The 25,991-nt window shown below is 47.6% G+C and overlaps 2 protein-coding genes across 2 annotated transcripts in view; one reads left to right on the top strand and one right to left on the bottom strand.

Moving 5' to 3' along the window:
• The window catches only part of NR5A1 (nuclear receptor subfamily 5 group A member 1), a 32,699-nt gene extending 16,030 nt beyond the window's left edge, over positions 1-16,669 (top strand). The window contains exons 5-7 of the mRNA XM_039321559.1: positions 10,230-10,349; positions 11,257-11,404; positions 16,123-16,669. Coding sequence (XP_039177493.1) covers positions 10,230-10,349; positions 11,257-11,404; positions 16,123-16,370 — 516 coding nt within the window. The 3' untranslated portion in view covers positions 16,371-16,669. The remainder of the gene's footprint in view (positions 1-10,229; positions 10,350-11,256; positions 11,405-16,122) is intronic.
• Positions 16,670-22,803: 6,134 nt separating this feature from the next.
• The window catches only part of ADGRD2 (adhesion G protein-coupled receptor D2), a 41,913-nt gene continuing 38,725 nt past the window's right edge, over positions 22,804-25,991 (bottom strand). The window contains exon 27 of the mRNA XM_039321610.1: positions 22,804-23,137. Within this exon, the coding sequence (XP_039177544.1) occupies positions 23,130-23,137 (8 nt within the window). The 3' untranslated portion in view covers positions 22,804-23,129. The remainder of the gene's footprint in view (positions 23,138-25,991) is intronic.

Raw genomic sequence — 25,991 nt, 5'->3', positions numbered from 1 at the left:
GCCACGAGCTGAAAAACCTCACAACCACAACAACGCAATGGATGTTTTTTTAAAAAAAAGACGGATTGCCTTTTCTTTCTTTCTTTCTTTCTTTCTTTCTTTCTTTCTTTCTTTCTTTCTTTCTTTCTTTCTTCTTTCCTTTTTTCTTTCTTTCTTTCTTTTTCTCTCTCTCTTTCTCTCTGTTTATATATAGAGGTCTTTCTTTCTTTCCTTTTTTCTTTCTTTCTTTCTTTCTTTCTTTCTTTCTTTCTTTTTCTCTCTCTCTCTTTCTCTCTGTTTATATATAGAGGTCTTTCTTTCTTTTTCTTCCTTCCTTCCTTCCTTCCTTCCTTCCTTCCTTCCTTCCTTCCTTCCTTCCTTTCTTTCTTTCTTTCTTTCTTTCTTTCTTTCTTTCTTTCTTTCTTTCTTTCTTTCCGAAGTTTATTAACCTGCTCTGAAACATCATCTGCCTGCCCCAAATTGGTGGGCTGGGGGAGGAAGGCCACGCAATTAAAAAAAAAAAAGTACAAAAAATCAACTTGGAAACTGTCTTTGCGGTAGCGAGAATGAGCTGGCAGATTTTGTAGGAACGGTTGCAGAGAATAAATAATCATTTGCAAAAAGGAAAAATGGATAGTCAGATTTAAAACAAAAAAAAAAAAACCCCAGGATCAGGACTGTCTCTGCTGGTTTCTACAGGGAACCCTCAGCTTACAACTGTTTGAAGTTACAAAAAATAAAAATAAAAAGTGAACTTGCAACCGTTCCTCACACTTATGACCATTGCAACATCTTTACGGACAGTTGCGATGTCCCGGGATCACCCAATGGCTATTTGTGACCTTCCTTCCTTCCTTCCTTCCTTCCTTCCTTCCTTCCTTCCTTCCTTCCTTCCTTCCTTCCTTCCTTCCTTCCTTCCTTCCTTCCTTCCTCCCTCCCTCCCTCCCTCCCTCCCTCCTTCCTTTCTTCCTTCCTCCCTATAAATTTAAACTATAAATAAACTACAAATTTTTATAGTATTAGGGATAGGGTTGGGGTTGGGGTTAGGATTTTTTAAAACAATATTCTTAATATTTAGCAAACAGCATGTGTTGTCTGGCTTCATGTATTTAAAAAACAACGAATAATAATTTCTGCATTATAAACAATATGTTAGCTAATCGCTCAACAGTCGTCTTCTTACTATATTCAATGTTAGGTAGTACATATCACGTTCCTTTCTCTCTCACCTCTAGCCATTGATAAAAATGATCCCATCTTTTAAAACACACCCCGTCTTCTTTCTTTAACGACGGGGGAAGTTTTGATTCGTTTAGTGACCACCGACTTCACGTTGAACGACAGCGGCGGAAAAGGTGGTAAAGTCAGGCGCGACTCATTCAATTCACTGCCTTGATTGGCAACAAAGGTTCTGGGGCCAGATGCGGCCGTAAACCCAGGACTGTCTTGACGGTGCCGATGAACAAGCCAGCTTAACTTGGTCTCTTTGGGTTTGTTGAGGGCTTAGGATGAGTTTTCTGCTAATGTGCCCCAATCTGAGCTGGGAAAGCCAGGATAAAAAGCAGGAACAGATATCACCACGATGTAAAAAAGATGTTGAGACTCTGGAAAGAGGACAGAGAAGAGCAACAAAGATGATTGGGGACTGGAGGCTAAAGCATATAAGGAACAGTTGCTGGAATTGGGTATGTCTAGTTTAATGAAGAGAAGGACCAGGGGGGACATGATAGCAGTCTTCCAGTATCTCAGGGCTGCCCCAAAGAAGAGGGAGTCAAGTTATTCTCCAAAGCGCCTGAAGGCAGGACAAGAAGCAACGGATGGAAACTAACCAAGGAGAAAAGCAGTCTAGAACTAAGGAGAAACTTCCTGACAGTGAGGAACAATTAATCAGTGGAACAACCTGCCTCCAGAAGCGGTGAATGCTCCAACACTGGAAGTTTTTAAGAAGAGACTGGACAGGCATTTGTCCGAAATGGTGTAGGGTTTCCTGCCTGAGCAGGGGATTGGACTAGATGACCTCCAAGATCCCTTCCAACTTTATTATTATTATAGATATAAATATTTGGCACAGAGTAATACTTGGATCACCTTGTGGAGTGACAACGAGGCATGGATTTTGTGTCTTCCTCCCCTAGGGATGACATGATGGCACTGTTGCAATACCTAAGGGGGCTGCCCCAGAGAAGAGGGGGTCAAATTATTCCCCAGAGCACCTGAAGGCAGGTCATGTGTTCCCTTTTTACGACCATCTGATAAGCAAAGTCAAGGGGGGGGGAGAGAAATCCAGATTGACTTAACAACCAGGTTACTAACTTATCAGCTGCAGGGATTCACTTAAGAACTGAGCGAGAAGCGTCGCAAAAGGGGGCAAAACTCAGTTAACCAATGTCTCGCTTAAGGACAGAAATTTTGGCCTCAATCGTGCTCATAAGTCAGGGACGACCTGTATTTGAGGGGGTCGCCACAAGGTAGAGGGTGGGGTCCACCTGTTTTCCAAAGTACCTGAAGGCCGGGCAAGAAACAATGGATGGAAACTAATCAAGGAAAGAAGCAACCTGCAATTAAGGAGAAACTTCCCAACAGCGAGGACAATTAACCAGTGGAACAGCTTGCCACCAGAAGTGGTGGATGCTCCGTCCCTGGAGTTTTTAAAGAAGAGGCTGGACAGCCACTTGTCTGAGATGGTATGGGGTCTCCTGCTTGAGCAGGGGGCTGGACTAGAAGACCTCCAAAGTCCCAAATTACGACTTGCAACTTTCTTTCGGCTGCCTCTTCTCTCAAGAATCTCCAGATGCTGAGGGTCACTGAATCTTCAGCAGAAAGCTGAGCTGCTCCTCTTCGAAGGATGTTTGATACTGGGTCAAGGGCTAGAAGTGGTTGAGGGGGCTGTAGGTTGCACACCCGTGTCACGAGGAAAAAACAATGCCCGCCTTTGGAAAACCCCATGCGGAGGGGAAGGAGGGACTTTAAGTGGAGATATCCTGTATGCTGAAATGCTCACGAGGAGGAAGAATCAAAAAGTGGGGGAAAGCTTGGCGGAAGTACCCTGAGCCATCTTCAATATGCGGACAATACCGTTCTCCTCTCGGAAACCAAAGACTGCCTGGAACATCTGAATTCAGAAAACCAAAGAGAGGATTTTGGTCTCTCAACATCAAAAAGACCAAACTCATGAACACACAAGGAGGGGAAACAGCAAAACAATCTTCTTCTTCTTCTTCTTCTTCTTCTTCTTCTTCTTCTTCTTCTTCTTCTTCTTCTTCTTCTTCTTCTTCTTCTTCTTCTTCTTCTTCTTCTTCTTCTTCTTCTTCTTCTTCTTCTTCTTTCTTCTTCTTCTTCTTCTTCTTCTTCTTCTTTTTCTTCTTCTTCTTCTTCTTTTTTTCCTTCTTCTTCTTCTTCTTCTTCTTCTTCTTCTTCTTCTTCTTCTTCTTCTTCTTCTTCTTCTTCTTCTTCTTCTTCTTCTTCTTCTTCTTCTTCTTCTTCTTCTTCTCTTCCTTCTTCTTCTTCTTCTTCTTCTTCTTCTTCTTCTTCTTCTTCTCCTCCTCCTCCTCCTCCTCCTCCTCCTCTTCTTCTTCTTCTCCTCCTCCTCCTCCTCTTCTTCTTCTTCTTCTGCTTCTGCTTCTTCTTCTGCTTCCGCTTCTCTTCCTCCTCCTTCTCCTCCTCCCCCCTTCCCCCTTTGAGATCTTCTAGTCCAACCCCCTGACTATACCATTTTACACAAATGGCTCTCCAGTCTCTTCTTAAAAGCCTCCAGGGATGGAGCCCCCACAACTTCCAGAGGCCAGCCGTTCCACTGGTTCATTGTCCTCCCTGTCAGGAAGTTTCTCCTCAGTTCCAGGTTGCTTCTCTCCTTGATGGGTTTCCATCCCTCGCTACCTGTCTTGCCTTCTGGTGCTTTGGAGAATAAGCTGACCCCCTCCTCACCTTTTGTGGCAGCCCCTCAAATGTGACAGCGAAGAGATAGAGAATGGGTGGGTGGGGGAAAAAAAATCACACTCTCCTAGGATGGCAGCTGAACGAATAACCTTGAAACCAGGACTCCGAAGACCTCCTTTGCAGAGAGAGTCTGATAAGAGACATTCTCTATCAAGGATAGATTTTGCTGTCCTAATGCCCCCCCGCCGCCCCTATGGATGTTTCGGTCCTTCCTGCAAGGATTGGCGTCTTTGCAAGCTTCCTATTGTCTCCGTCCCAAAGGAAGAGCGAAATTAAAGAGGAAGAAAAAAAAGCAAAAAACAGAACAGGGACGACGGGACTTTCTCCTCTCCCCCCCCCCACCCCAAACAATGACTCCCAGGTCCCTGGGGTCCCTGGTGAGTGGGGGGGGGAGCAAGTTGGCGCCTTCCCTGACTGAAGGCCAGCAGACAATTGCCTTCCCGTGGGTCTAATTACCCTCTTGACATCTAGGTCCCAGGCAATATTCTGCGGACTCTGGCCTGCAGAAAAGAGAGTCCGCTTCCTCCAGATAGGTTTCATTTAAAGGCCCGTAATTCTGTCAGCCGGGCGGGTGACAAACGAGAGAGGAAGAGACCCTCACCGCTTGCCCATCAGCGGGGGCCAGAGTCACGCACCGTCCCTGCCCTGCCGAGGGTTACTGTCGCGCGGCTGGCCTTCGGAGGCTCGGCTAATAACCGCCGTAGACGTCAGGCCAAAGAGGGTCTTCGGGATGCTTGTTTATGGACGAGGGAGCAGCGGAGCAGAGGTCAAGCTGGAGGGCCATAAATACCGTCTCTAAGCGGGGCCGAGATGAGGTGTCAAGGCCTGGAGAAGATTTGCAGGCAGGCAGGCAGCCACCCCCACCCTCCCATTGGGGGGGGGAGAGAAGGGGCAGCAGTTCTGCTGGGTGAGGCTCCTGAGGCTGCCAGAGACGCTCTTTGCCTGCCGTGCTTAATGTCCCCTTTAATTAATAAAGGAGAATATTTGTAGCTGAGGCTTGAAGTGAGCGGTCCCTGAGTTTTCTTGCAGACGTTCCGAACTAAATAACATTATCAGCGCTAGAATGGAGAGGAGGAGGAGGACGACTGTGGGGTCCTTGGTGCTCTCTGAGCTTGGTGTTTTAAATAATAATAATAATAATAATAAAGTTGGAAGGGACCTTGGAGGTCATCTAGTCCAACCTCCTGCTCAGGCAGGAAACCCTATATCATTTCGGACAAAGGGCTGTCCAGTCTCTTCTTAAAAACTTTCAGTGTTGGAGCATTTGCCAATTCTGGAGGCAGGTTATTCCACTGGTTAATTGTTCTAACTGTCAGGAAGTTTCTCCTTAGTTCTAGGTTGCTTTTCTCCTTGATGAGTTTCCCTCCTTTGCTTCTTGTCCTGCCTTCAGGGGCTTTGGAGAAGAGCTTGACTCCCTCTTCTTTGGGGCAGCCCCTGAGAGATTGGAAGACTGCTATCCTGTCCCCCCTGGTCTTTCTCTTCATTAAACTAGACATACCCAATTCCAGCAACCTTTCCTTATATGTTTTAGCCTCCAGACCCCTGATCATCTTTGGAGTTGTTTCATTACCTGACAAGGATACATCATCAGTGGTAGAAGGGAATGGGGTCTGTGGAAAGGGAGAAGAGGAGGAGGAGGAGGATGACTGTGGGGTCCTTGCTGCTCTCTGAGCTTGGTGGTTTTTCCTGCAGACGTTTCAAGACCCAACTAGGTAACATCATCCATCAGTGCTAGAAGGATGCAGAGAGGAGGAGGAGGATTGTGGAGTCCTTGGTGATCTCTGAGCTTGGTGGTTTTCTTGCAGACCTTTCATTACCCAACTAGGTTATTTCATCAGGGCTAGAGGGGAATGGGGTTTGCAGGGAGGAGAAGGAGGAGGAGAACTGTGGAGTCTTTGGTGCTCTCTGAGCTTGGTGGTTTTCTTGCAGACCTTTCATTACGCAAAAGAGGTGACACCATCAGTGCTCAGTGTAATTTCATCCCTGGCTACCAGGTACATTTATCACCTCTGGAGAAAGGTGAGCCCGGGATGGACATTAGTGACACAGCAGAGAACCTCCCCCTGCCTTATTTGAAATAGGGGAAGGGTCTCTGCAGGGTCTGTAGAGAATTCCAATGGAAGCCTCTCAGCCTTGACCGGTCCTTAAGGTCCAAATTGTAAGGCTGGGAGAGAGAGCGAGAGTGCTAAGCATGGCTTGAACGAATAGGAATTGGGGGGGTGGGGGACAAGGGGTGTGCTCTGCTCCTCTTGGGGGTCTTTTCCAGGTTCAGGCAAACAAGGAGCACCCCCTACCCTCGCCAACACGGAGGAAGTTGCCTAGTTAGATAAGGAAATGTCTCAAAGAGCACCATCGCGGACTATAGGCAGGTCAAGAGGATTGCTTCTCCTTGCAGGGGGGAGGGTCTTCCCCCCCCCTCCTTAGGATGTGCTGGGCAGGGCCAGGGGCTGGAGGCTTCTTGGAAAGCCCCCCCCCCCACCCCCAGAGGCTGCTCCTTTGCCATTTTAATCACAATAGTTGTGTGAGAACAACGGCGAGTGGGTGGGAGAGAGAGAAAATCATCAGCCACCGACTTGGGCAGCAGAAATGAGTCCTAATCAAAGCTTAGTTCTGAGGATTGCTGGGAAATGCAATGGATCCTCTTGCCCTCTGCCTGAGCCGGCTGTGGCTGATTGGCTCTGGTGTCCGACTAGGCAGGTGCTGCAGATTTGAGCTTTTCCTGTACGCAACTGCCTGGCTAAGCCTGTGTCTATTTCTCCTCTGTTTTTCTGTTGCTCCTTTCTCTCTCTTTTGTTGTTGTTGTTGTTGTTTTTTGTTTTCCCCGGGGTGGGGTGGGGTGGGGGAAAACCCTTGGCTTGGAGCAAGACAGGAGAGTTTGCACAGGGCACCCCATTCTGACAACTCACTAAACCTCAATCTAAAGTCTACAGCGGCTACGGGTCGATTTTAAACCGGCAGACAAATCAACCAGGGTTAATTTGGGTTAATGCTAAGGCTCGGGTTCATACATGCTGGACATTTCCCCCCTCCTTTCCCAGACAGAGCCAGGAACAACCTCTTTTCCTTAGCTTAGGATGTGTTGTGTGAATCTGGTCTCTGTTTGGGGGCAGAGACCCCCACCCACCCTCTCCCCTTGGGTTCCTAGTGCAACCCTTGCAAGCATCAATCCGGGTCCCCTTTGATTTTGTGGAGGGGGGGGGAGAAAGATGTTTAAGGATGGCTTAGAAGGCTAGACCCCTCCTCCCATGTTACCCAGCATGCCTCGGGCTGGTGGATTGGGCCCTTCTTGCCTCTCCTGGCCTCGTCCTTTGGCTTGTTTAACCTGGGTCCCCGATGATCTCCATTCCAGCCGCTAACTGCTTAAGGAATTCGGAGAGCAATTTGGTTTCGAAGGAGACCCCCCCCCTTTATTCCCTTTAGGGGGAAAAGCAGTTAGAAAAGTTGCAGCTTTGGGGCTGAACTAATCCAGCCAGGGGGTTAAGCTCCCTCTCCTTGGCTCAGCTATCTTTTATTTATTCATTTATTTATTCATTCTATTGATCAAACGTATTGGCTGCCCATCATAGCGCTGGATTAAAGGTTTCCCGTGTGATGCAAGGCTTGGTGTGTGTGTGGGGGTGGAGGTGGAGGATGAGGGAGTCCATCACCCTGGCATTTGAAGGGGGGGGGCTTCGCCTGTTATTAACACCTTCGACTTGTGAGGAAGTGTGATTGTCTTTCCTTCCCCCCCTCTTCACAGATTGTTCAAGTGACAGCTTCAATCTTCACCAAATAATTGCGTGCACAGCTAAACCCCCCCCCCCACACACATACACACCTCCCTGCACTTTCCCTACAACGCAATTGTTGCATTCTGGATGAAACTCCCACCCATGTTCATCCCTGGGTTTGGTGTGTGTGTATGTGCATGTGTGTGTGTGTGTGTGTGTCATAGGGGAACACAGGTGTGCCCGACATTCGTAGAGATCCGGGCTGTGCAATTTTGAATGTTGTTCAGTAGGGCTTGCAAGACCCCCAAATGCTTCTGCTTTCATATTTTGGTCGTCTACAAAAAAAGAAATGCATATGCACACAACACACACACACACACACACACACAAGCACACAGACACGTCCGCTCAGCCACCTCAGAGATTCAAAATGAATCTTACGTGCTTTAGAGAGAAAGTTGATGCACCTCTATCTAATCTTTGCGCAAATTTGAACTTTTCTTTAATTTTACACCTAGGGCATTCCTTCTTCTCTTAGAAATCCCAGGAAATCCCTCCCCCCCACACTCTCTCCCCCCCCACTGAAATGGCCCCATTAGCCAGCCTGAAAACAATTTTCACCTCTAAATAGCCCCTCTGGAGATTTGCTGGTTCAAGCATCTTCTGCCTTGTGTGTCTTTGTCTCCCCACGGACACCCCCCCACACACACACATTTCTCTTTCCCCTTTTCCCACAAAACGTAAAACCCAACATTAATACAGAAAAAAAAGGAGAACTTTTTCCTATCCCGGTGGGACTTTTCCACACTTTTATGAGATCCCTGGGGCTTCAAGATGTTACTGTTAATCCTCGACTTACATTTAATAATAATGATAATAACAACAATAAGAACAACAACAATAATAATAACAGGTCCTTGGTAAGGACTCGATAGGTAGGCAAAATGCCAAATCCAATCTGAACATCTGGCTGATTATGCGATGATCCATAATAATAATAATAATAAAGTTGGAAGGGACCTTGGAGGTCATCTAGTCCAACCCCCTGCTCAGGCAGGAAACCCTATACTGTTTCGGACAAATGGCTGTCCAGTCTCTTCTTAAAAACTTCCAGTGTTGGAGCATTCACCGCTTCTGGAGGCAGGTGGTTCCACTGGTTAATTGTTCTCACTATCAGGAAGTTTCTCCTTAGTTTTAGGTTGCTTCTCTCCTTGGTTAGTTTCCATCCGTTGCTTCTTGTCCTGCCTTCCGGCCCTTTGGAGAATAGCTTGTCTCCCTCTTCTTTGGGGCAGCCCCTGAGATATTGGAGCACTGCTATCCTGTTCCCCCCCCCCCCCCGGTCCTTCTCTTCGTTAAACTAGACATCCCCAATTCCAGCAACCGTTCCTTACATGTTTTAGCCTCCAGTCCCCTAATCATCTTTGTTGCTCTTCTCTGCCAGAGTCTCAACATCTTTTTTACATCGTGGTGACCAAAACTGGATGCCGTATTCCAAATGTGGCCTCACCAAGGCCTTGTAAAGCGGTATTAGTTCATGTCGTGACTGTTGAAAGTTACAACGGCACCGGAAAAAAGGGAGCATCCCCGCGGTCACATGATCGAAATTCAGACAGTTGGCAACTGACTCGTATTTATGATTGGTCGCAGTGTCTTCCCGTGGCTTATGGGATCCCCTTTTGTGACCTGACAAGCAAAGTCAACGGGGAAAACGGGGTTCGCTTCGTAACGACGTTAACAACTTCCACGATCAACTTAATGAAGGAATGTTGGTGGAATGGGGCAAAACTCCCCTTGACAAACATCTCGCTTAGCAACGGAAATTTCAGGCTCCACTGTGGTCGTAAATCAAGGAGGACCTGTCCTTGTTTACCAACAAATGCACACCGGGGTCTTCTAGGAAACACGTGCAGGATTAGACACAAACGCCAAAGCTTTGGAACAGGGGTAGTCAACCTTGGCTCTTTTATGACTCATGGACTTCAACTCCCAGAATTCCTGAGCCGGCTCAGGAATTCTGGGAGTTGAAGTCCACGAGTCATAAAAGAGCCAAGGTTGACTACCCCTGCTTTGGAATAAGCAGTGGCGTTTTGCACAGGCAGCTAAAGACGGGCCGACTCCATTGTGTCTCCCTTGGGTTGGTTTTAAGTTGCAGGATCCAACTAGCTTCCCTTTGTCGCCTTTCTTCCTTCTTCTCACCCAGCTCTTCAGTCCAAAATGCAAGCTGCCTCAATTCAGAAATCCGACACTTGGTGGAAAGGGATGGGTGACTGGAGGGCAGATCGGTGCGTGTTTGAGTATTATTAGCTTAGGGATGAATTACATCGTAGGCAGCAAATTTGAAGAGGTTTTCCCCAAATGTTGGAGTGTTGTCACTGAGTTCACAAACCTGCTTTTGCTTCTCAAAGATGGTTTCAAGTTGCTTTCCCCTGGTCTGCCTGGCCTGGATGTGCAAAACAATTCATCCGTGGAACAGCTTGCCTCCAGACGTTGTGAGTGCTCCAACAATGGAGGCACTGTCAGGAAGTTTCTCCTTAATTCCAGGTTGCTTCTCTCCTTGATCAGCTTCCATCCGTTCTTCTAACCTTCTGCTTCTTCTCTTCCGAGGTTGGGGACCAGATGAAGCTGCTGCAGAACTGCTGGAGCGAACTGCTGGTCTTCGACCACATTTTCCGCCAAGTCCAGTACGGGAAAGAGCACAGCTTGGTGCTGGTGACCGGCCAGGAGGTACGAGCGGGGAAACTGACGCTCGGAACGAGTGGTGGGAGACTCCTGCCAGCTCGTTTTATGCTTTGTCTCTGGGGGCAGCCAGCCAAAATGACCCCCATCAATGCATTTATCCTCATTCGACGATTAAGCTCCAGTCCAGCCTGACTTTGCTTGGGAGCAGATCCCAGGTAGCATCTCCAGGTAGCTTAGCCAGGTGTGCTGTGACCTCAGAGCAGATGAACGGAGGGCTCCAGCCGTTTCCAGCCAGAACGGACTTGGACCCATCCCGTTAAGGCTCTGCAGCTTTTCACCCTGGATTGGGGGAAAGAAACCCCAGGAGGAGATCCTGCGTTGATGCCCTTTCTTTTTTTTTAATAATCTTTTATTTTTCCAAACTCTCCCCCATACGTATACCGTGATATTTATCAGATGTTAACATCCATTCTTTTTACATTCATATATAAGATACTTTTAATAAAATGAAATAAATACATACACAGGACTTTTGGTGTTGCTCGCCCATTTCCCCTTTCACTGTATCCACACTCCTTCTTTTCTACCTTCTTTCTCCCTTTCTTCTCTTCCCTACTTCCCTCTTCTTCCTCTCCTCTTCCCTTCACCACTCTCCTCCCCTTTCTCCCCACTTCTCCTCTTCTCCTCCATCCTTCCGACTTCCTTCTTCCCTCCTTTACTTTTTTCTCTCTCCTTTCCTTTCTTCCCTCTCGTCCCTCTTCAGATACAATTCAGGGGTAATGTCCGAGCAACTCCTCTCTCCAAATTTCCCTATCTGTATTATATACAATAAGATTCATTTTTCTCTTACATGAACACTTCTATTTATCTAACCTTCTCAGTATATACTTCTATAAATATTTCTACAACCTCGCCTTGATGCCCTTTCTCTCCCCTCCTCCCTTCCTCCCAGGTGGACATGTCAACGCTTGCCACCCAGGCCGGATCTATCCTGAACAATTTGGTGCTGAGAGCTCAGGAGCTGGTGCTCAACCTGCACTCCATCCAAATGGATCGGCAAGAATTCGTCTGCTTGAAATTCTTGATTCTCTTTAGCCTCGGTAAGTGGCAGAAGGAAGGGGTTGTGATGAGGGGGGGAGCAGGCTGGGGACCCCACAATTTGGAGTCCAGTTGAAAAACCTCTGCAGAACAGATGTTCAGGAACCACGGGGAGGAACTGTGGGGAACAAGGTCCCTACAGTCCCGTCCCACAACTGTCCATTGGGCTGATCTGGGTGAAAAAGCCTCTTCCCCATTTTGGTCCAGCTGCTTTCGATGTGGCCATCGCCCCACTTGGCTAAAATATCTGTGGTTCTAATAGCAGAAGACCAGATTCTTCCTCGATATATTTTTGGGAGACGCTGTCCTGTCCAAATTCTCCGATGCCGAAATCAAATAGTGTTTGTTCCACTTATTCAAATGTTTCTCCTGGAACAGGAAGTGGTCATACCTGAAGCATCAGGTATTTCTTTCTGGGTGAAGGAAAATTCCCTGGGGCTGGATCTAGGCTTACTTGTCTCTCTGTTTTGCTCCACGTGTCACCAAGTTTCCTAACCCTGGTTGGCTTGTCTCATTTCCTTCCCTGCCTTGCTGGGTGGACGTGTTACCAACTGGGGTGGGGTCTGCCAATTTAGAGCCCACCTGCAAAGGCCAGGGACATCTCCAACTTCTGGAGGTGACTTAGGGAAAGCCAACACCAGAATCCTAGCAAGCAGACCTCCAATGGTCAGGGACGCTCAACAGCCAACTCTTGTAGATGTGGTAGACAAGTAGAGGTTCATGTCAACATCTCATAGATGTTGTGAACGTGTCCAGCTGGTCTGGAATAGAGTAGAGTAGAGTAGAGTAGAGTAGAGTAGAGTAGAGTAGAGTAGAGTAGAGTAGAGTAGAACAGAGTAGAGTAGAACAGAGTAAAGTAGAGTAGAGTAGAATAAAGTAGAATGTAAAGGAATGGAATGGAACGGAGTAGAGCAGAGTAGAGTAAAATAGAGTAGAACAGAGTAGAGTATAATGGAATGGAGTAGAGTGGATTGGAGTGGAGTGGAAGACAAGAGAGAAGAGAAGAGAAGAGAAGAGAAGAGAAGAGAAGAGAAGAGAAGAGAAGAGAAGAATTGGAAGGGACCTTTGAGGTCTTCTAGTCCAACCCCCTGCTTAGGCAGGAAACCCTACACCATTTCAGACAAATGGCTGTCCAGTTTCTTCTTAAAAACCTCCAATGTTGGAGCATTCACCGCTTCTGGAGGCAGGTGGTTCCACTGATTAATTGTTCCTCACTGTCAGGAAGTTTCTCCTTAGTTCTAGGTTGCTTCTCTCCTTGCTTAGTTTCCATCCCTTGCTTCTTGTCCTGCCTTCAGGCACTTTGGAAAATAATTTGATCCCCCTCTTCTTTATGAGCTATTGGAACTCTGCTATCAGGTCCTTTTCACTCAACTAGACATCCCCAATCCCAGCAACCGTTCGTTCTTTGTATGTTTTAGCCTCCAGTCCCTTGATCATCTCCTCTTTTCTTGGTCTGATCCCAGCCTGAAGGCCATCTTAACATCCTCCCGTTCTCCAAGGAAGCATGAACCCCCCCCCCTTTTCCACAAGGGAGAACTTCCATTCCTTCCCCTGCCCTCTGCATTGCCTTAAAACGACCGTCCTGCTGGAGCTGGGGGACAAACAGTTACCCATGCCCGCCTCACTTCCTTGGCTCTGCATTCGAGTCTTTGGCAAGCAGGGGCTGGGCCCTGGCCTTTTGCTTTCCTTGGAGGCTCAGCTGCGCCCAGCCACCTCCCCTATTGTGCGGGCCGGCTGCAATTGTGCTCTGCCAGAGAAGGTGCACCTACCCACCCTCCCCTTGTGGTGCCACAATCCGAGCGGCCCTCGGCACACATGTGGACGAGAGGCTCCGCCGTTCCGAGTCGTAAATAGATTTCTCCCTTCTTTCCTTTCTCTCTCTCTTTCCCCCCCCACCCCCCCACCCCTTCCTGAGTAGCTAAAGAGGTTTAATTAAAATTAGGGCTTCTCCAAACAGCAATATTTATGAGTATGGCACAGGTTAGCTTTGTTCTCCAGAAGAGTTTAATGGATTGACCTAGTCTGCATCCGCCGTGCGGGGCGGCTGACTTCCATTCTCCCCGCAGCCACTCCAAGCGACGAGGGAGGGAGGGGGGGGGGAGAGAGAAAAAATGGCTTTTTTATTGCGGACTCGCATTCCCATAAGCGATGGCAATTTATCAGAAGCCTCCGGCAAACAAAGGCAGCTGTGAATGAGAAGAACACTTGAGAGCATAGAAATAACCCCCCCCCCTTCCAGCCTCACCAGGGACCGGGCGCTTTTGTGTGTCGTAGGGACGGGAGTCTTCCTCTCCTTTGCCACTGTGGCTGCGGAGTGGGGGGGGGCCTCTCCACGGAGGGGGCGAGCTGAGCCGGGGATGGCGGGGGGGGGGGGAAGGCATTCTTCCTGCTCTGCTCGCAGGAATGAAAAGATTATTCAAATATTCAATTAAACTGTGAATAGGGTGCCTACTCCAAACCAGGTGAGTTGATCACCACGAACCTGCTATTGTCGCGCCCGGTGCAGGCGAAGAGAGAGAGAGAGTTGACATTTAGCGATGGCGCGTGTACTTTCTGGTGTGTGTGTATGGGGGGGGGGGAGAGACGGGGGGGAAGGTTGTTTGTTTTCACACACACGCGCGTGCACACACACACACACACACACACACACAAACACCCCTGTTGCTTTCTGTTCTTTTCCTCCCCCCCCCTGCAAAAATTGAAGTCCTGCGTTCAGCAGAGGAGACGGGAAGGACACACACCCACCCACCCACCCACACACACACACACACACACACAAAACACTTCCAGTGTTGGAGTAGTCACCACTTCTGGAGGCAGGTTGTTAATAATAATAACTAATAATAATAAAGTCGGAAGGGGCCTTGGAGGTCATCCAGTCCAACCCCCTGCTCAGGCAGGAAACCCTATCCCATTTCAGACAAATGGCTGTTCAGTCTGTTCTTCAAAACTTCCAGTGTTGGAGCACCCACAACTTCTGGAGGCAGGTTGTTCCACTGGTTAATTGTTCTCACTGTCAGGAAATTTCTCCTTAGTTCTAGGTTGCTTCTCTCCTTGATTAGTCACAGAGTTAACACAATAACAGAGTTGGAAGGGACCTTGGAGGTCATCTAGTCCAACCCCCTGCTCAGGCAGGAAACCCTGTATATCATTTCAGACAAATGGCTGTCCAGTCTCTTCTTAAAAAACTTCCAGTGTTGGAGCCTTCACCGCGTCTGGAGGCAGGTGGTGGGCAGAGCCAGACCAAACAAACAAACAAACAAAAACCCTTAAATTTTATCCAGAAGCATCTATTTGATGCTCGTTCTATAAAACGCCAGAAATTGTGCCGTATTACCCGACAGGGACCAACGGAGAGACACGACTAATAGCGGGGGGGGGGGAAGCCAAAGGAGCCGGTGTAATCACTTGATTTGCACACCTGCCTGGCCGTCTCCTCCGCAATATTCCCACCCTGGCCCGGCTGTGCTCGGCAGCAGGGATCACCGTTTCTATGCCGGCTGAGCTGCCTGGCGGCTTTTGCGGAGGCCGAGCAGATTAAGGACAATCTCCTCGCCCGGAGTTTGGAGGTGACGCCGATCCAGACGGCGAGGCAGAAGCGTCTTGTTTACCTGCCGTGACATTTCCCCCGCGGACTTCATGAAATCGGAGCTGGAAGGAACCGTAGAGGTCATCCAGTCCAGCCCCCTGCTCGGCACGGGATCGACGGCAGCTGGCATCTAAAAAGGGTCAATCCTATTTTCAGCCGGGGTCAACGGTTCACACCGTTCAGAAGTGTGCAACCCGATGCCTGACTTAAACCTGGATTCCTTTTAGCTTGAATAGAGAATAGAGAATAGAGTAAAGTAAATTAGACTGGACTAGACTAGACTAGGAATAGAATAGAATAGAATAGAATAGAATAGAATAGAATAGAATAGAATAGAATAGAATAGAATAGAATACAGGAATGGAATGGAATGGAATGGAATAGGATAGGATAGGATAGGATAGGATAGGATAGGATAGGATAGGATAGGATAGGATAGGATAGGATATATGGAATAGAATAGAATAGAATAGAATAGAATAGAATAGAATAGAATAGAATAGAATAGAATAGAATAGAATAACAGAATTGGAAGCGATCTTGGAGGTCTTCTAATCCAACCCCCCAACCCAAGCAGGAGACCCTCCACCATTTCTGACATCTGGAGGCAGGTTGTTCCACTGATTGATTGTTCTCCTTGTCAGGAAATTTCTCCTTATTTGTAAGTTGAGTCTCTCTCCTTGGTCGCTTCCCATCTGTTATTCCTTGTCCAGCCTTCAGGTGCTTTGGAGAATAGGTTGACCCCCCTCCTCTCTGTAAGAGCCCCTCAAATATTGGAAGACGGCTATCCTGTCCCCCCCTCGTCCTTCTCTTCATTAAACAAGACACACCCAATTCCTGCAACCGTCCTTCCTATGTTTTAGCCTCCAGTCCCCTGATCCTCTTTGTTGCTCTTCTCTGCACCCTTTCCAGAGTCTCAGCACCTTTTGTATAATGTCTTGACCAAAACTGGTTGCAGTATTCCAGGTGTGGCCTTACTAAGGCTTTACAGAGCGGTATTAGTATCTCCCCCGCGATCTTGATTGAATCCCTCTCTTAATGCAACTTTCCCCCAAGGAAACTCCTGGCTGGCTGGGGAGGGGGCAGACCAGGCTGACCTCCCCCTGCCCGTGTTTCTTCTTTCGGCTGCAGATGTGAAGTACGTGGAGAACTCCAGCGTGGTGAAGGAGGCCCAAGAAAAAGCCAACACAGCCCTGATGGAGTACACCCTCTGCCATTATCCGCATGTCACGGACAAATTCCGGCAGTTGCTCATCCAGTTGGCGGACATCCGGGCACTCAGCATGCAGGCTGAAGATTACCTGTACCACAAACACCTGAGCGGGGAGGTGCCTTGCAACAACCTGCTGATTGAAATGCTGCATGCTAAGCGGACTTGACCCCAGGCAGGGGACGGATGGACGGACGGACGGATGGGGGAGGCTGGAGAGGCTGGGACAGTGGGGAAGAGTCGAGCCGGTGGGGGAGAGGGGAGAGCAGGGTTGGCAATTAGGGGAGCCCTCCCCTAATCTGGGCTTGACCCGGGTCCTCTCGTTGTCCAGCCTGCTGAAATTGGGCCAATCCCACCCCGGGGGCTCTTGGTCTTTTTGTCCCAGATGCTGTGATGTTTGGAAAGCCGAAAGAGCAACTTAACCCTTGGAGACGGTTTGGTGGCCGAGTCTGCCGTGGGGGACCCCAAACCAGGGGTGAGTGGGTGGGTGGGTGGGGCAGAGAGAGGGGCTGCCCTGTCTTTCTTTCCCTGACCTGTAGGTCCATCGGTCCAGATCCGAAAGGGGAAACCTGCTAGCACCCCTTGGAACGAAGCCAAGGCGTGTTCCCTGCCATATCTGACGCATTTTGCAGTGAAAATGGGGCGCTCTGCTCTTCAAATGTAGGGAAGATGCTTTTGGGGGGTGTCCAGAGATCTCAGCAACTTTGGGATAGGGCACAGCATCCTCCTCCCTCCCCCCCCCCACATCGACCCCTTCTTGATCTCACGGTGGGAAGCCAAGATCTCTGCAAAAATTTAACAGACTGTCTACTTTTAAGTTTCAGTTTAGCTCACGTTGCCTCTCCTGGCTGTGCGTTTGGCCCACTCTACGGTACAGTGACTCAAGAATTGGTGGGCGTATCTTCACGAAAGAGGGTCTCCTCTTTGGAGGCTTGTGAAGCAGACCCTCACGATCACATGAAATTATCCTTTCTTCTTTCTTTTTTTTCCCTACCTGTCTAGCAATTTAATGTTCTTTTTTGGGCTCTACCCAGCAAGAAGTGGATTGTTTTCAGAGGCTGGGCTCTCGGGGGGGGGGGGAAAAGAACCGTTGCCACGTTCCTGTTGGTGTCACTTCCCAGAAGTCCTAAATATCCACGTGTTAATTTCATTCGTTCATTGATTTCCCAGTTGGAGGGACTTTTTTTGGGGGGGGGGAGAGACAGTGCCTGTCCAGGAAAGGCCAGATCTGGACCATAAAGCCACCATCCGTCCATCCCGTGATGTTCTGACCGGTGCGTCCTACAGTTCTTCAAACCCATCCAGCTTGCAAGGAAGCTAGCCTATCCAGAATCCTGACCTTACTTGCTCGTAGAGATACAGTGTGTATGTGTGTGTGTGTGTGTGTGTGTTCCTGTCCAAGTTGTGTGTCTATTTAAGTATTTCTCAAAGTCCAATTCCTGTTGGACCTTCTCCATGAAGGTCAAACATCTTCCTGTTTCTTTTCTTGTAGCTTGTTCCTCTCTGTCTCTCTCTGTGTGTGTCTTTCTCTCTCCCTCGCCCTCCCTCTCTTCCTCTCTCCCTCTCTCCCTCTCTTCCTCTCCCTTTCTCTTTCTCTCTTTCTCTCTCCCTCTTCCTCTCTCTCTCCCTCCCTCTCCCTCCCTCTCTTCCTCTCTCTCTCTCTCCCCTTTTTTTCTCTCTCTCTTTCTCTCTCCCTTTCTCTTTCTTTCTCTCTCCCTCTTCCTCTCACTCCCTCCCTCGCCCTCCCTCTCTTCCTCTCTCCCTCTCTTCATCTCCCTTTCTCTTTCTCTCTTTCTCTTTCCCTCTTCCTCTCTCTCTCCCTCCCTCTCCCTCCCTCTTCCTCTCTCTCTCTCCCCCTTTTCTCTCTCTCTCTCTCTCTCTCTCTCTCTCTCTCTCTCTCTCTCTCTCTCTTTCTCTCTTTGCTAAAACAAGGGAAGGCCCCATTAGGAGTCTGACTGGCTATGCAAGATTGTTCTTGCAAAGAAATTTGGAGGGTGGGGAATCGATTTCCTTAAAAGCACTGACCATCCAGCCACATCGCTCCGGCATCGCAGCGTTTACAAAAACTGCAATATTTAACTGAGCTTCAGAGCTGTTTCTTTAGCAGACAAGCTTGGGAACCCAGGGCATGGGGTTAAGGGACTCTCTGCTTTTGAGGGATAGGGATGAAAGCAATTTGGGGGCTGCTGTGTTTTCCTCTCCTTGCCCTTGTCCATCCCAATCCCCCCCCCCGCCAAAACCCCCCAATTTGGCCTCTTCGGAGCTGTCGAGTGCCTTCCCACCCAGGTCTGCCTCCCCCCCCCTCTTCAACGCTACAACGGTGGTCTCGTGTGATGGCTTATCTCTTTGTGTTTTGATGACCCCTTTCCTGCTTTGGATGTGACGTTGGGACAATCTTCTCTCTGTGCGTCTGTGGATCTGCGTGTTGCGGTTTGAAAGAGTCGGAGGACGCCATAGGAAGCAAGGATGCTTTCTTGATTTGCCAGTGGATCTGGGGCGGTGGTGGCAGCGATGGTGGCTTCCTTCCCCCCCTCCCCCCAGCCCTCCCCAAACATGAAAAGTGCTCTTAAGTGTCTATGCTGCCTCTTCCTGCCCCCTCCACCCAGAAGTCTCTATGGAGTTTTACCTTGCCGAATTCAGACATTCCAATAAATTTTGTAATTCTGCTGTGGGGACGTTCTTTTGCCTTCAGTGACCTTGCTTGGACTCTTTCCTTGCTAACCGGAGAACGGCCGAGGGTGTGGGGCAGGGGGGGACACCCTGAAGACTCGTATGGAGGGTCAGGATCCATCCCTCCACAGATGCGAGGCTGGGAGGAAGCCGGGCAGAGAAAAAGCCATGCAGCATCCTTTCTCCAGTCAACCAAAAATGGGGCCATTTTGGTGCTTTAAAAAAAAACAATAATTGTGGGGAGTTGTCCTTCTAGTTTACAAAACTGGGATGTCCCTCCTCCCAAGACTCTTTCCTGGACAGCGGAGCAGGGCTGGAGCCTGGCCAACAATGATAAGACACCAGGCCCAGGTCCAGCTGCAGGCGTGGGGGTGACTCGGAGGGGGTGGCCCTTTTCTCCCTGTGAAAAGGCTGGGGGGGGGGGGAAGTTGGGGAGGAGGAGGAGGGGGGAGGGAAGGAAGGAAGAAGACAAGGAAAAGATGGGGAGGGAGGAACGAAAGAGAAAGAAGGAAGGAAGGAAAGGAAAGAAGGATGGGAAGAAATGGAAATTATCCTAGGTGTTAGAGAAAGGGAAGGAAGAAAGGAAGGCAGGAAGGCAGGAAGGCAGGCAGTTAAGGAAAAGAAGGGGAGGGAGGAAGGAAGGAAGGATGGAGAGAAGGAAGGAAGGAGACAAGGAAAAGATGGGGAGGGAGGGAGGGAGGAGAGAAAGAAGGAAGGAAAGGAAAAGAAAGGAAAGAAGGATGGGAAGAAATGGAAATTATCCTAGGTGTTAATTAAAGGAAGGAAGGAAGGGAAGGAAGGAAGGAAGGAAGGAAGGAAGTTAAGGAAAAGATGGGGAGGGAGGGAGGGAGGGAGGGAGGAAGGAAGGATGGAGAGAAGGAAGGAGACAAGGAAAAGATGGGGAGGGAGGGAGGAGAGAAAGAGGGAAGGAAGGAAGGAAGAATGGAAGGAAATGGAAATTATCCTAGGTGTTAATTAGAGAAGGGAAGGAAGGAAGGAAGACAGTTAAGGAAAAGATGGGGAGGGAGGAAGGAAGGATGGAGAGAAGGAAGGAAGGAGACAAGGAAGGAAGGAAGAAGACAAGGAAAAGATGGAGAAGGAGGAAGGAAGGAGAGAAAGAGGGAAGGAAGGAAAGGAAAGAAGGATGGGAAGAAATGGAAATTATCCTAGGTAATTAGAGAAGGGAAGGAAGGAAGGAAAAGATGGGGAGGGAGGGAGGAAGGAAGGATGGAGAGAAGGAAGGAAGGAGACAGTTAAGGAAGGAAGAAGACAAGGAAAAGATGGGGAGGGAGGGAGGAAGGATGGAGAGGAGACAATTAAGGAAGGAAGGAAGAAAAGGAACAGATGGGGAGGGAGGAAGGAAGGAGAGAAAGAGGAAAGGAAGAAAGGAAAGGAAGGAAGGAAGAATGGAAGGAAATGGAAATTATCCTAGGTATTAATTAGAGAAGGAAAGGAAGGAAGGAAGGGAGGAAGACAGTTAAGGAAGAAAGGAGACAGTGAAGGAAGGAAAAGATGGGGAAGGAGGAAGGAAGGAAGGAGAGAAGGAAGGAGACAGTTAAGGAAGGAAGAAAGGGCAAAAACTAAGGAACCCAGCCAAGAAACAGAGCTTGCCGGGGTCTTCCCTTGCAAAATAATGTTTCCCAGAGACCCCCAAACCAATAGCATTTAGAGAACACTTTCCAGATGTTTGCTTCCAGGTATAGCTGCCTATTCAGACATTAGGACTCCCCCTGAGAAGCACATTTTGAGTCTGGGGTTCGAGCATCGCCAGGGCACCCTTCTATTTCCCTTCCTGCGGATCTTTTCAAGGCATATATTTAATTCAGATTTCAGCTGGGCTAACTGTTCAGATAGCAGCAGCCCTTTGCTGAGTTTGTGATTCCCTCCGCCCTCCCCAGGTGTGCGGGACTAGAGTACCCATGGGCCCCAGCCAGCCTGGCCAAGGATATCAGGCCTGGGGGAAGGGGGGGTGGTTCCTCTTCACCAATTGAGCAGAGGCCGTTTTAATTTAATTTGGGGGGGGGGAGGAAGATATTCCCCACCAGACTTTTTTTTTTTTTTTGGCCCCACAGGCCCTGCCCACTTTTAAAATCTCAGCCGATAACGCCCGACCACATGTAAAGATTTCCTAGAGAACAGGCGAAGGAAAGACCTGGGAGAGTTTTCAAGTTTTTATTTTGTTGTCGGCAGAAGAATCCCTCAAAAGATTACAGCTGGTTATCTCCCTGTTTGGGTCTCAAAATATGTCGCCAAATGTCCACGCTTCATAAACACAACACAAGTCCTGTTCTCCCGGTGGGTGCTTTTTTGTGTGTGTGTAAAAGAAAGATCTCTAAGCGTTACTTTGAGCACACTGAAACCCGTCACGTTCCGCCCCCCCAGCCGGCTGATCCAATTTTTAAAATAATAAATGGAGATGACTGTACGTTTTTACATCCAAGAGTTACACACGTCCTGCTTTCTCTTAATGTGACCATCTACCGCTGGATAACAACAACCCCATAATGCTTGTCGGTGCATTTGCCTTTTCCGCCTCGTCCAAAGTCTCCTTTGAAGGATCTCGAATTCAAAACACTGGAGTAAATTTCGCAAGGAGGACACAGACGGAAAGGGCCATGGGGGGCATCCGGAATAAGTTGGGATTAAAAATGGGAATTTTTAGCCTCCTGGACATGTCAGAGAGAGCAAGCACTACGACAGATATTGCTGACACCCGAGGAGTCATTGTCCTGAAAAAAACTGGAACTGGAAGGGTGGAAAAAAAGTCCGTTGGCCCTCAGAAGCTGATGATAATTTTAAAAATAGCGCTTCGAAAATGTCCCATCGGCGCTCACGGAAACGGTTTCATGCCCAAAATGGGACAATCAAAAGATTTCCATGAGCACCCAGGGTCGTTTTCTGAAACTGAAGGTCTCTCAAATCTTCTTGAACCTTATCTTCCCTGGCTTGATGTCCCTGGCTGCGTCCTGCTGAAAACAGGATGAAGGTAGCATCTCTGGAGGCATCGGGATGATGTCGGTGGATAGGGAAAGCCCTGGCAGAGATGGCTGGTGTGAAACAAGGAAGGTTTGGGGCCAGGGATGAAAAATAAGGAGATAGAAAGCTGATCAACCCTCAAGAGTTGGCTTCCAGAAAGGAGAACGTTCTTCTAGGGGCAGCTAGAACAGACGGCTCCGATGGAGATTGATCTAAGGTTGAGGACCAGCCACATCAGAAGAGGCCATTGTGACCCACCCACTAGACTAATCTTCTACCCAACACTGCCCTTTGGGGTGACTACATAGTCTTTTCTCCTGCTGTGGCTCATTTGCTCCAGGCTGGAAGACACTACGGTAGAAGTGTTCACCAGAGGTTCACAATTAGGATGGATTGTTGTGTTGCCTGGTTGTTCTCCTTAGCTTGGAAGCCAAGAAAAGGGGCGGGGGTGGGGAAATCAGAGGCTCCCCTACCAAGGTTGCCATTTTATGACCGAGTATCTCCACATACTCAAAGACCCAAATAAGCCGATAGAGATTCTAAGTCATCTAGATCATGGTTGTCCCAAGGTTGCTTTCTCAAGAAGCAACTGTTTTTTCTTTGAAGATGTTTCGCTTTTTCATCCAAGAAGCTTCTTCAGCTCTGACTGGATGGTGGGGAAGGGAAGGATTTATACTCTTTGCAGACTCCCAAATGGATTTCCGGAAAACATTGCAGGCTACGGGAAACATTTGCGCTTCAGTTTGAGATGCAGACAACATAGACTCTTCCCCAACAGCCTGTGCCTGTCTCCAACAAGGAAGGGACCCAGGGCAGAAAACATCCTGCAGCCAAGAAGACCTCACACCCATTTGCACCACTCAGGTGACCCTGAGGACACATGTAAGCCTCCAAGTGGCCTTAATGACTCTCTAAAAGGAGGCAAATGACCAGCTGTTTGCAAGGAGGATAAATCCTTCCATTCCCCACCATCTTGTCAAAGCTGAAGAAGCTTCTGGGACGAGAAGCAAAACATCTTCAAAGAGAAACAAGAAAGTCCAGTGGCCTCCAGAAAAGGCACCTTTGGGATACCCAAATAAGCCACAATCCACAGCAAGGGAACTTGGGGACGTGGGAAACGGTGAGGAAAGCATCTTGGTTAGTAAATCCTAACTGCGGAGCCAGCATCCGAAAGGGGTTGGAAAAGGAACCCTCCACACACTTCTCCATCTTCTGTTGTTGTTGTTTTTTTTTGTCCCTCAACAGTCATCGGTTGGAGATACGTCGCTGGGAACAGCTCGGCTCATAAGCCTGAAAGAGGAAAAAAAGGCCCATCATGGTTTAGCCGTTTTAGTTTCCTTCAATCTTGGTTGTTGTTGTTGTTTTTTCAGTTTAAAAAGTAGACGGAGCGATGGAAGCTAATCTGGAATTGACGGGCCGTACATTAAATCAAGGACCCCCGTTAACAGGTTCAAATTGTTCCAATCCATGGAAAAACAACTCCAATACATCATTGTACATATATTAACAGCAGCCCGCCTAGTATATGCCCAGTGTTGGAAGGGTGAAAACATACCTACAAATGATATGATTATATATAAAATGCTAGAATGCGCGGAAATGAACAAACTTACGCTAGAACTAAAAGACAAGGAGTCAACAGAATTCTACGAGACATGGAACAAATGTTATGATTGGCTAGGACAGAGAAACAAACAGATACGATTGCTAACGCAAATAATTGTAAATAATATATATGAGATGTACAACACAGTACTGTTAAGGGAAAAAAACGTATTTTTATTTTTTGTTGTAGAGTGAAAAGGGAATAAATAAAAAAAATTAAAATCCCCCCCAAAAAACAGGTTAAAATCCCTCCCGGATTGATGCAAACTCACCAAAACTGGAGATGTTGGCGTCTCCCACCCTCAGGGGGGGAGTCCCTCCAGCTAACCTAGTGTGAAGATGCCAGCCTCACTGTTACCCCCATCTCTTCCCAACGGAGGGAAAGAAGGTCTCACATCTGCAGCACAGCCACAAGGATGTGGTTCGTTTTTTGAACGTCCACAACTCGGATGTTCACACCCAGTCTTGGGTCAACGGTACCCTGTTGTTGTTTTTTCCCAAGGCTGGCACCGTAAAGTGGGGTGGTGGTGGTGGGGAATCCTATCTCGCTTCAAGCCTCCGGCTTGCCGGAATGGCCCCCCCTCCCCACCTCCCGATCCTGTCGGGTGCCCAGCTGCAGGGACAGGGAGCATATGTTGCTAAGCACGGCTTAGCAACATGCGAGATGTATTCAAACACGGTAATGAAATTATCACGGGGAGACAATGCACTGACACTTGAGGAGACAGGGGCTGTGGTGATCGTCTTCTCCGTCAGGCGGGAACAAAAGAAACACCTCATTGTGTGGCTAAACATATGACAATATTCTCTGGGGGCCCCCTCCCCATCTCACAGGCACCCCCCCCTGCACAGCCCACCCCCTCTTTTCCAGGGCCCTCACCTTCCCAGATAATGGAGTGGACTGAATATCCACTGAATATCATACCTCCATAATGCCAGCCAGCGACTCATTTGGGGAGGGGGTGATGTTTGGGGGAGGTGTGGGGGTGGAAAGAAACATGTGGCCTCTTGTCAAGTGAATGGGGTCCAGAGGCTTTTGGTGGGGAGGGGGCCAGCGAAGCAAGAGAACAACCGTTTGATTTCCCCCCCCCCCATCAAGACTTTGCACCGTGTCCCTGTTTAATAACAACATTGTTCTCGCTTTCTATCACTGAGGATTTGCATGCGAATTGCGGTTTGAAAATATGCTGGTGAATAATAGAAATTGGTCAACGATTCCCGTCGCAGTGTCTGGTCTGATCTGGAGGGTACTTTTCGTCTTTGCAAAAGTTTTATATTCACATACATACATACATACATACATACATACATACATACACAAACAGATAGATAATAATTAGATAGTTACATAGATAGATGATATATAGATATAAATATGGATATAAAGATAGATAAATAGATAGATAGATAGATAAATAGATAGATAGATAGATAGATAGACAGACAGACAGACAGACAGACAGAGGTAGATGAGATAGATAGGTAGATACAGAGAGAGAGATAGATAGACACAGATAGATAGATAGATAGATAGATAGATAGATAGATAGATAGATAGATAGATATGGATGGATAGATAGATAGATAGATAGATAGATAGATATGGATGGATGGATGGATAGATAGATAGATAGATAGATAGATAGATAGATAGATAGATAGATAGATAGATAGATAGATATGGATGGATAGATAGATAGATAGATAGATAGATAGATAGATAGATAGATAAATAGATAGATAGATAGATAGATAGATAGACAGACAGACAGACAGACAGAGGTAGATGAGATAGATAGGTAGATACAGAGAGAGAGAGATAGATAGACACAGATAGATAGATAGATAGATAGATAGATATGGATGGATAGATAGATAGATAGATAGATAGATATGGATGGATGGATGGATAGATAGATAGATAGATAGATAGATAGATAGATAGATAGATATGGATGGATAGATAGATAGATAGATAGATAGATAGATAGATAGATAGATAGAGACAGAGGCAGAGATAGCTTGATAGCTAGCTAGATAAGATAGATAGATAGATAGACAGACAGATAGATAGATGGATAGACAGACAGACAGACAGAGGTAGATGAGATAGATAGGTAGATACAGAGAGAGATAGATAGACACAGATAGATAGATAGATAGATAGATAGATAGATAGATAGATAGATAGATAGATAGATAGATAGATAGATATGGATGGATAGATAGATAGATAGATAGATAGATAGATAGATAGATAGATAGATAGATAGATAGATAGATAGATAGATAACCTTTACTGTCATTTTTACTGTGGGCACAATGGCATACATTAAAAATGAAATTTTTGCTTGCTCTCCAAGTGTACACATATATAACACACATTTAAACATGCTATATACAACATATGAATCGACCTACACCCTTACATATAAGTAACATATAAATACTAATCATTATATATACACACAAGTATATATTTATATATATGGAACTTTCTCAACAAATATTCTGCAGAGAAGGAATACAGGCAGTCCTC

The sequence above is a fragment of the Crotalus tigris genome, unplaced genomic scaffold (assembly GCF_016545835.1).
Source record: "Crotalus tigris isolate CLP2741 ecotype Arizona unplaced genomic scaffold, ASM1654583v1 scf7180000023746.1698619, whole genome shotgun sequence".
Lineage (NCBI taxonomy): Eukaryota > Metazoa > Chordata > Lepidosauria > Squamata > Viperidae > Crotalus > Crotalus tigris.
The sequence above is the reverse complement of the archived record's forward strand: the minus strand, read 5'-3'. Positions and strand labels throughout refer to the sequence as shown.